Here is an 11,963-nt window from a genome sequence, read left to right on the forward strand (position 1 = left end):
TACGGTGGCCTTGACTGACCTTACTCGAACTGAAAAATTAAATACTATTTAAATTTTGTTTGTATATATTGTCGTGAACAAAATTGATATTTCAACCAGAAAAATGGATATAATTGTCTTGAGAAAACTGATATTTTTAATCCTTGATTATACTGGGAAAGTATTACTTCTTTCTAATTCTGATGGGAACTTACTGGCCACCGTAACTAAATCAACTTTATACAGTAAAGTAATATCAGTATTTCTGAAATACCTTAGTAATATAATAATTATAGTACAGTTCTAAAAAAATGTACAATATTTCTTTGTATTTTATTATTTTATTTTCATATATATTCTTTAAATTTTAAGAAAATAATTCTTATTCATAAATGTACTACACTAACATTATAATTTAAGTCTAACTTACAAATTTGAATTATCAAATCTAATAAAATATATGCAAAATATAAAACTGGAATGTCTTGATAAAGCACTTATTTATGTCAGAATGTCAACATGATTAAAAACATAGTAGGCCCTATCTTAGATTTATTTTTACAGCAATAGCCTCTTGATATGGGTAGACTTTCAGACGTACATTACTGCTAAATAAATACAAGTATTCCTGAGTAAGTTTCAATACAACAATTAATATAATACAGTTACTATTATTTTAAGTAATCTCTGTCAAACTATGTTCATCTACCTTTATTCTTTTTAAGTAAAAAAAATGTCTTTCACTGCATAAGTACCAACGCTAATGCACTTTCGCAATTTTAAAACATTCACCCGTTGCGCAGCGGTGATGGCGAGTGACCGTGGAAGTCTTATGCCCAGTTTTAGGTGCGAAGTGCAGTAGCGTCCAAAGACTAGCATATCGCAGTAATTTAAACTGTTGCAAAATGACTAACTAATTTACCAATATGATAAAAAATAATTAAGAAAATGTAATTTCAAATTCGATAAGCTTTTCTATATTGGAATATTTTTATACAAATATAAAACTAGTTATAGATATTGCACCTTCTTACTAGAATAAATGATAAATGAAAAATCAGTGTCCTATAACTAAACTGAATTTAACATGAATTAGTTGAAATGAAGTATAAACACAACTGGATTATATACCATGTTTATGTATGTATTTCATATGTATATAAATCATACTGTCAAATTATAGAAAAAGTGCTCATATTCGGAACATGATCTTATAATCGCGTCGAGCATAGCTCATCAGCGAAAGTTATGAATTTTAGTTGTATGAAAAATGTCTATGGCGGGATTCGAACCTGCGACCTCTCGCTTACAGGGCGAGTATCATACCACTAGACCACAGACCCATATATGGTATTATCACAGATTTTCACCCACCAGATACATTCTCTCATACAACAAACACCCTCACAATCATCAGTGGAGGCTTAACAACATGTATGCATAACATGTGATTTATGTGGTTTAATTTTTTTATCTGTAATTACAATATGCTAACCAAGCATTGTACGTCTTGTATTGTCAGCCAGTTATATTTTGTGAGCATAGGGAAAACAATGTCATGTTTACAGTACCTTATGATTGTAGTCATGACAATGAAGATTTTCTTATTAAACACAAACAAAAACACCATTTTTCGACCCTATTTTTCATACCAATATAAAGAGTTTGTGTTGTAGAATACAAAGTTTAACAAGAAAAAAACTTGGTTTCATTGGTATAGTAGAACGATAAATAATAGGACAAATTCTAAATCATTTATCCTTTTTCTTTTCATTTGTATACTCTTGTTCATCATCTACATTCAAGTTACGATTTAAAGGATATACTATCTGTAAGGCTATACCACAAGAGCCTAGAAAAATAGCAATGATGCTTGGACAATATACACTGTATTCCATTGCGACACCGCTCACTAGCGGTGCCACAGTGCGCGATATGGACATCACAGAAGTTGTAAGGCCCAGAAGAGATCCTGTGTCAGACACACCGCCGCGTTGTATTCCGATATCCACCGCGCAAACTCTAGATACTGAATTAAAAACGGATAGACAGGTTGAAAACATCATAAAATATAATAATGATGGTGACAAGGTCATAAGAATAAGAGTTATAGTCATACCAATTGAGGAATGTTTAAATAAACGAGAAAGGTTATTGTAATACCGAACCACGTGCCCAACCATCATCCCAGACAGCGTACTGATCAAGCTACCGTAAGAAATAATCCAACCGTTTATCTTTGGCGTCGTTTCGAATCGTTGCTCGAGTAACAACGTGAAATTACTCCGGAACATCATCATACAGAGACCGAGCAGGAAGCGTATCGCAAATAAATCGGGCTGTGTTTTTGCGATTTTCTTAAATGCGGAAAAGAAGCCCTTAATGTTGATGCTGTAATCATCGGTAGTAAACTTTTCAATAGACGCTGTTCTTTTAACATGTTCCTTTGGTGATGATGACACAAAGAAGAAGACAAGAGCTATGGTAAAATAAAAGAGTATAATTTAATTGCATTTGGTAATTATATAGTTTTCAGGAAACTGATTGGTAATATAATATCATAATAAGATCATGGATTTATAAAGCGCCTTATGTTGTTAAACCTCTAAGCACTGTACATATTATTACCCCAGTCATTTTTGGGTCAAACACGTATGGAAACATACTCCCATAATGCAGCTAGTAATCAGCCCAAAGTTGTGTCTTGACATTAACAGGTACTTATTTGTACACTTGGGTGGAGAGAGGCAAACATAAGTAAAGTGTCTTGCCTAAGGATACAAGCAATGCAACGAACATTGGATTTGAATCAGTAGTCAAACACACTGCACCACATGCCCTTACAGTAGGTATGGTAATAAAAGTTTGAAATACTTTCTGAAACTCACCTAAATTTACCATAAACGTGAGGAATGTCAGAAAACACACTCTACCAAAACGAGTTGAATCTTCAGCAATGTAACCACCGAGTACAGGCCCTATAATGAATCCTGCCGTGCTGATTGCATTGTAACGCCCAAACATCTCAGCACGCTGATGTGCTGGCGTGATGTCAGCTAACTGTGATTTTGCTAAAGACTGTGTTTGTTTAAATATGCCTGAAAGTAATATAAAGATTAAAAGTTAGTCATGAATGCATAGAATTTAACATAGGCCCTATATTAGTTCGATAAACTGAGAACAATTTTATCTAAAAGACTTTATTATGAGATAAAGAATCATCCAATTATTTAAATTTTAAATGAAATTGTAAAATATCCTCACTATTGTAACATTTTGCAAACAGTTTTATTGATAATTTGGGAATCATTTTAGAAATTTAATTTTTAAAATATTTTATTGCCTCTGTTTTAGTCACTATCTGATTTTGTTATATTCTGTTTGTATTCTGTATTTTCACTCCTTTTATCATAAATGTACATATATTTTGGACTTAATTTGTTATGTTACTGTTTTTACATGCTTTAAAGAATTCTGTATGCATGTTTTAACCTTTTATTTTCTATAAACATGACCAGGTGATACATCTATACAGTACCTGATATGTTTTTATCCTGTATAAATATGTTTTAAATAAGTAAAAATTAAAAAAAAAATAAATACAAAAATGTTTCCTATCTTGTTGGTATGAGAGACTTTTGTTGTACTAACCTAGTGGTATTCTTGTTAACACTATCAATGTCACACTGTTTGTAATACCCATTAATCCATAGGAAACACCAGTAATTAAAATACACCAGAACAATACACGATGATGACCAAATATATCACTAAACCTACCCTGTTAAAGAAAAACAACTGTAATTAATAAAAAATAATATCCTGAATTTATATAGTGCCTAATGTTGTGAAAACTCTAAGCCCTGAACATTATTACTCCGGTCATTTTTTGCATCAAACACGTATGGAAACATACTCTCATAATGCAGCTAGTAATCAGTGCAAAATTGTGTCTTGATCTAACCGGGTACCCATTTATACACCTGGGTGGAAAGAGGCAAACGTAAGTAAAGTATGTTGTCTAAGTATACAAGCAATGCGGCAGAGTTGGATTTGAACCGCGATCTCACGATCAGTAGTCCAACGTCTAACACACTGCGCCACACACCCTTACGACAGTACCAGTGGCGTAACGAATGAGTGCTTACTGGCTAAACCCAGGGCCCCCTACATGAGCAGCCCCAATACAACTAGCCAGCGTTGGAGGGCACTTCAGGAATGCTAAATCATAGACCTTTGTCACCTGTGTTAGTGTTACACCACTGAACAGTACAAGGTAAGGGAACATGGTAAAATGTCCACGACACGAGAAGCTTACCAGCCTTATATTATAAATAAATAGGCGTGGACATGATAGTTGTCTTAGAAACACTGTAATCCCTTGCTTAAAATATTAATGAAAACCACTTACAACCATTGGTCCTGAAAAGAACTGCAAAAAACCATAGACAGACACTAAGATGAAATAAGAAAATATTTGTTTAATACAGTATAACAATTATATCTATTAAATAAAATACAGTATGCAAATAAAAAATCATTTATTTTATAAAAATATTATTTTAAAATTTTTTTTACTTACTAACTGCACCAACAACTCCTGGAGATGCTCCAATGCTTGACATATACTTTGTCAGATGAGGAATCAACATAGCAACTCCTAGAAAATCCTACAATACAAGATAATATGATGAAAATGTATACATACATACATGATTCTTGTTACTAACTTTAGGTAGGCCTAGTACTAGTAGTAGTAGATAGCTAGCTTAGTCAATACTAAACCTGCCTAAACTAGACTCTACCTAACTAGCTAGGCAGGCCTACCTACCTTAATTTATTAGGCCTCTAGACTAGTACGCCTAGCCTACAGTACGTCTATGACGTGTATAAACAAACCACTACTAGATTAGAGGCCTACTTATACTACTAACTCTATAGTATCAGACTAGGCTAAGGCTATGTATGGCCTAGCTAGTACAAGTAGTAGGCCTAGTATTACTACTACTAACTCTAGGCTACACTGACTAGGCCTCTCCAAAAAGAGTAGGCCTAGGCCCCTCTACTTACTAGGCCTAGCCTAGGTAGGTAGGCCTACCTCTAGTCTTTTATTAGAGAGGGTCAGCTAGCCTCCTTCCTTCTACTACTAGGCTAGTAGTACTAGCTAGCTGGTTAGTAGGTCTAGGCTAGGCCTATCTAGCCTATACAGTAGTATACTACTTCAGTGTTAGGGCCTGCTAGCCTTAGCTAGCTAGCTAGTACTAGTAGTAGTACTAGTAGTAGGCCGGCCCTAGCTAGCTAGGCTACTACCTACACACCTCCTCTATCTAATCTAACTAGGCTACTAGCTTAGGCCTAGGCAGGCCGGCCCTAGTATAAATAAAAAAGGTAGGCCTAGCCTAGGCCTAGTTAGGCTACTAGGCCTAGGCTAGTCTAGGCTAGGGCCTAGTATACTTTAGTAGTAGTAGCCTAACTAGCCGACCGGCTTTAATTTTTGGGTCGGCCCTATCTAGTTTTAGAGGTATATGGGATAAACCAATTGTTTACGAATTGATCTGTATGTGTTTACGACGGAATTATTTAACAAAATAATGAACAACTTTACCAGAAATCCAACAATACACAAACAAATTTGCAGTTTATTCATTTTTGTTTTGTTGTCGCTGGTAGACGCCATCTTGATTTGTTTTCATGTCTTGTTGGCCAATAGATGGCGTCTTTTGTTCTGGTTACCGCCAGTGAATTTCATTTCTTGCAAAGCTGCTCCTCCGAAAGCAAAAATGAAGCACCCCCTCGTAGGTTTGTTTTATGTGAATCCCAAAAAATATTCGATTAAAAATCTCTGAACTTGTAATGTACGAATTGTACGTGAAAATGTATCTGATCATTTTCCTTGTGGTGTTACGAAAGAGGTTTATTAACCTACAAAAGATGACATGTTTATACACCAGTAATAAATTATATAGCTGATAATTCGATGTGATATTTTAAATCCAGTTAAAGCTTAAGTTCATCCATTGAGATGAAAATAAAAATACAGTAATGTGAAAATATACGAGCATCTCATGTAATAATGAAGTACTGTACTCTGATGCAGAGACACAATAACAAAGTTTCATTAACTGCGTTTTTGCAAATATGGTCGGATATATTATAGTTGATCTGAAATGATAGTTTTTGACAAAGACGGACATTATACCGAAATCGAATTATTAATGAATGCATTTCATTAAAATGAGAAGAATCTCTTGTTAAGCTATGCTCAGACGTTCAGTCTAGTCGATGAAATTCAAATGCTTCATGCATGCAGTATACCTAAGAGTAATTAGTCACGTGATACATCTATTGATGCATGCTGGACATAATAATTATAGTAGTATCGTCAAGTTTAGCAAAGTTGAACACACGGTGAAGCACCACGCGCGCATACAAAATGTATTGTATGTCTGAACGCCGCCGCCTACCGAAATCTGTGAAAACAATATAATATAATACGATGATATAATAATACCAATTTTCCAGATTAATTTCTTGAATTATGAAAACGGCGCGCGGTTAAAAAAATCTGTGAAATATAATACAACATACGGGTTATTTTGCTGTAATACTTATATTTCATTGTTCATTCCCGCTGTATAATTAGTCATCTCATAGCTTTGTGTTTGTAAACTGTTATTGTATAAGCAAGGAGTTGTAATTCCTAACTATATAAGTAACAAGACAATGGATTTTATTGTGGGCGATAAAAACGCACAACGCGTTACAGAATAAAATAATAGGCCTATATATATAGAAACGGGGGGACAACAGATCTGTTTTGTTGTTGGAAGAATATGAGGATATTCGATGATGATGATGATGATGATGATGATGATGATGATGATGATGATGATGATGATGATGATGATGATGATGATGACGACGATGATGATGACGACGATGACGACGATGGTGATGATGATGAAGATGATGAAGATGATGATATTCAATGACGATGATGATGATGACGACGACGATTATGATGATGATGAAGATGAGGATATTCAATGATGATGATGATGACGACGACAATAATGATGATGATGATGAAGATGAGGATATTCAATGATGATTATGATGAGGAAGATGATGATGAAGATATCCAATGATGATGATGAGTGATTATGCTGCTGATGATGATGATGAAGATGAGGATAGCCAATGATGATGATGAGTGATGATGCTGCTGCTGCTGCTGATGATGATGACGACGACGACGACGACAACGATGATAATGATGATGATGATGAGAGGATTAAGCATGAGGCACGATGGGATGGGTGATGCAACGATAATAAATGGGATGAATCAGGTTATTTTATAATATTACTAATACTAATGATAAGAAGATGTTAGTAATTATGATGAAGATGATGAATTTATATATTAGTGATTTAAGACAAATATTTCAGAAATAAATGTCAACTTTGTTATCATCACGTGACAGATTTAATTAATCTGTTTGAAGCGTCATGACTATTGTATTTCGATTTCAACATATTTTACATGTCATGATTATGCATTAAAATGTTAGAATATAGAGAGTCGACGTTCGCATCTCTATTACGTCGACAAATTAAATCCAATCATTCATTATTTTTATTTCTGTATCTTCAATTTCGTCACCCGGATTCTTAATTATATATCAATCGCCTTTCGTCTAATGAGAAGGTAACAATCGAAGAATGCTTCATGCGTGATGTCATCATTACGTCATCCACGAACGTCATACTCAATAGCATTAGAGTACGCTTCAAATGCGACTATTATACAAAATCTATTGAATCCCGGAAAATCACTCCGTGTCTGTTGTTTTGCGCTGAGAGAAACCTTAGCAACGTATGTAATGATTATTTATTGTCGGTAGACATTATAAAAAAAATTTAATTAATTTTAAAATACCAACAATATTCATCATTTATAATTGTCATCGGCATCATCACATCATATCATTAGTAGACCTATACGAATTATTTTTTTCAGACATCAAAGTAGGGTAAAACATCCAATTAACTATCCATATTATTATTATAATTTAATATTATCACCAACAAACTAGAAGATTGTTTTTATTATTTGTTATCGTATTATTTATATTCTTTTTTATAGTAAAACTCTGAAATTAATATAATCATTTTATCACTACATTCATTCAACAATAATATAATTATCATTATCCATATTATTATTTATTAATATTATCTTTTTGAGATAGCCAACACTATGTTCATCATTATTCTTGCGCAATCATAATCAAGATTATCATTTTCTTCATCATTTCACCAATACCCAGCACATAACATCAATCGCAATTTCTCAATCTTCAATCAATGATGTCATCAATAATTATTCTTTAATATTTGATTACCAATTCAATACGAGTCAATTGTTTTGGTTTTGCGGTTGTCATGGCAACTATGTCGTGTACGTCTCAATAAAGAGAACATTTTAACTTTGCGTCAAAAAATGAGTCCACAGTACTCTCGTTACACAGAAAGAAATCATTAGGCCTACTTTAGGCGTGCAAACGTAAATAATGTCTTTAAACAAAATAAGTGCCACGCTGACATTACTTGATAGTGACATTTTTGTACACGCGCTCGTCAACTGTGTTAGGTGTCTATTTCTCGTTTTCTCGTGTCACGTAGTCGATTTGTAAATTGTTTCTTACTTATTTTATAGCAAGAAACTGAATTAATTAGGGTCCCATAAAGATGAGTACCTAGCCGGCCTTAGTACCGTGCCTTCCACGGTACTTCGTTGTTGCTCTCTTTACTCCGTTAGTCTCTGAGAGAGAAAGGCCTGTACTAAAAAAAAAAACTAAAACAGTGCCGATGTATCTATTTATCAATCTATGTAACTTTTTCATTATAATTATCAATAACCAATAGTAGAAAACTAATCAAACTGCCATTCAGAGCAGTATACAGTATTTTGCCTATGGAACAATGTTGTGTTTAGCCTACAGTACTAACGTACCATCTTTTATAGACTTGCCATAAGTAGTCTGTAGGTCTATTTATTGTCTTTTTTTATGCGAGTCCACCACACCAGTCGGTGTTTCGATTGCCTGTCTAAATATATGAACTCATGTATTATACGCATGAAAGGCCATATGTGCAAAAACACCTAACTTTTTATTACTAATTTCGGTGTAGAACCTAGACTACATTTTTTATTACGATATTAGGTCCTGGCCATGGAGGTATGATGTTATACCTCCATGGTCCTGGACGCATACACAATTTTAATTCTTCAACTTATATTTTCTGAGTTTTTTTATTTCACGAATGTTCTATTGCAGATGTGTAATTCATTGACCGGTGTGTTTCTGATCATTATGTGTCAATATTTAATTCATCTACCGTTGACACGGTATGTCAGTGATAAAACGATTTACGATTCCCGTACGTATGGCGTACTTACAAAGAGCATTATTTGACGTACATTGCGCCATTCGCCATTTAATTTAGTTTTATCCGTATTAAATTATTCAGTTCATACAACTAGCGTGTATAGTGTTTATGTCATATTCTTCCTGAGAAAACAATGAATTATCAGAGTTCAAATATTTCTAGGCGTTTGAAATATACGTTTGACCTACACAACAAGAAGAGTATCTATCGGTATAATGAAATGATATTGTATTATATGCATTTGCCATGGACCCGTGGTGGAATATACTAACTAGCCGATTCTCGGTTATACAGGCCTACAGTATTTAAATGTGTGCAATATCATAGAAAAAATTATGCGAAACATAATGTAAAGCTTTGTCTACACTATCACACTTTATGTGACAAAACGACAGGCTTAATTCTAAACACAATCTGATCAGCAAAAAGGAAATATATCTCAAAAATTGTAAAATGTTGACAATAAATTAGACTTGTATCTTGTATCTGGCAATATAGCGGCAATATAGATCTATACTATTTAATAATAGTTGGCTTAACTCTTTCAACACAATCAAACCTTATGTAACAACAAATGTGATGTGCCCATATATGGACATGATGACGTCATACCACTACCATAGTTGGGCACATCACACATTGTTGTGAATAGTTTGATAGTGTAGACAGAGCTTAAACTAAAGTCTTTATCTAATATAGACCAACCTACGCAACGTTACCTAACCTTCCATAAATGGTACAGGCACCACATGTGAACACACACGAGATCTGCACTGTAGAAGTTTATGATACCAGGGAAAAGTGAAATGTTCTCTGATGATACTGACAAAAAATGTACCATGTAAAGGGCCTTTCACATCTGCTCCGACACGGTTCCGGTCCGGCGACGGCAAATCCAATCGTCCAATCAGTTTAATACGCGGCTACGCGCATATCGAATGGTGTATAGCCGCGTGAAGCGTCGTGAAAACAAACATTGGGGTTCGAGTCGCCGTACCGTAACCGTGCCGGAACAGGTGTGAAAGACCCTAATCGGCTCTACTAATAGAGGTATATATGTATTACCGTGAGTTTATGTAAAAAGTAACTATGGAAAAATGATATTTTAATATGATATCGTAGCTTTTGTGTGCTTTCAACAATTTGATTGAAACAAGTTCTAGTTGAATTGCAAAAAAATGAAATTGAAAACGATAACGTCTAGGTCATCAAGAAATAGCATATAAATGGCATTATTATTTATTAGATAGGCCTAGATAAGATTCAAAGAAATATTATCCATTTGGTCGACACTGATAGTTTATAATTTTACTGAAAGACCGTTTTTTGTGTGTGTATATTATGTCCTCAAGAAATACAAAATTAATAGCAGAGTTTGAGTACCGCAGTAGACACAGAGACGACGCAACGCTTCGGGTTATGTGAGTCCGTATTAATCTTTATGATACTGTGGGTTACGTCATTTTGCATTTTGTTAGCCAGCAGTGAATTGATCGTTGAATGGTGGTTACAAGATGGTCAAATCGAAGAAACTTCGGCGCCTAATCCGTATTGGTTTGCTGTCATAAAGCGTATGCTTAACAAAAAAGAATTTCGATTTTTTGTATTCGTCAAACACGTAAAAAAACATTGAAAATGTCAACAGAGAACACATTCACATCATATATGACACATTCATAAGCTTAAATTTAGAAATCGCTGCAGTTAGGTTAGGATAAACATTCTAGTAGTCGCAAGAGGCCCGATGAAAAGTCGGGGGGGGGGGGGGGTTCTTTATACTGATATAGGGGTCTACAGCATACCCCCTCCTTGTTGTGACTCTAGTTTTTCGTTTCCATACGGTACGGTCTAAATTTCCAACTAACATAATCCTACGTCTCAAAGTATACTGATATCTGGATCGACTTTCGTGATCTAATTTAAAAACAATTGAAATCCTTCAAACACGATACCTGCATCATTGTGACGGTCGATATTTTCATCAACGAAATGCAGAGGGTGGGTAAATACGGAATGTGTAACATTTTTTTTAACGTAAGAGCGGTCGTTAGCCACTTGTAAATTCCTCCAACTTAAGGAAACGTCGTCGTGGATCGCGGAGGAAACGGGAATAATTCGGTCGCTTTGATCACACGACGCGTATTATTCTTCCGCAATACGTACGACGCGAGTGTATATGCGTCGTGGGTATACATGACAGATGTGACCAAAACGTGACTATACAGCATCGCGGATACGACGCGGAATTCAACCTCTTACATTTCAATTTTCACTTTCAATCATAACCTAATTGATAGTTTTTATCACAGGAAGCTTCTGAGTTTTATGAATTACTTAGGGAATGTTTACTAATCATCAGAACAGCAGAAAGTCACAGGTTTCTCATGAAAAACTCGACAAAACATTCTTTTGTTTTAAGTTCACGGTATGTTTGGTGACGTGAATCCCCTTTGAAGATCAAATCAGTTAAAGAAAGAAAACTATAGGCTACGGTTGATACATGTTCTACCCACCATGTGGGTCCTGTAG

The 11,963-nt window shown here is 34.7% G+C and overlaps 1 protein-coding gene across 1 annotated transcript; it reads right to left on the reverse strand.

Annotated features, from left to right (window-relative positions):
* Nucleotides 1–53: 53 nt before the first annotated feature.
* LOC140055139 (major facilitator superfamily domain-containing protein 9-like) lies at nucleotides 54–5,783 on the reverse strand. The gene is made up of 6 exons (XM_072100365.1): nucleotides 5,585–5,783; nucleotides 4,562–4,649; nucleotides 4,391–4,434; nucleotides 3,631–3,760; nucleotides 2,868–3,077; nucleotides 54–2,458 (listed from the first exon to the last, which is right to left on the reverse strand). The coding sequence occupies exons 1-6, from the start codon at nucleotides 5,654–5,656 to the stop codon at nucleotides 1,731–1,733; spliced, it is 1,272 nt and encodes a 423-aa protein (XP_071956466.1). The 5' UTR covers nucleotides 5,657–5,783; the 3' UTR covers nucleotides 54–1,730.
* Between the last annotated feature and the right edge of the window lie 6,180 nt (nucleotides 5,784–11,963).

This window comes from Antedon mediterranea, chromosome 7 (assembly GCF_964355755.1).
Source record: "Antedon mediterranea chromosome 7, ecAntMedi1.1, whole genome shotgun sequence".
Classification (NCBI taxonomy): domain Eukaryota; kingdom Metazoa; phylum Echinodermata; class Crinoidea; order Comatulida; family Antedonidae; genus Antedon; species Antedon mediterranea.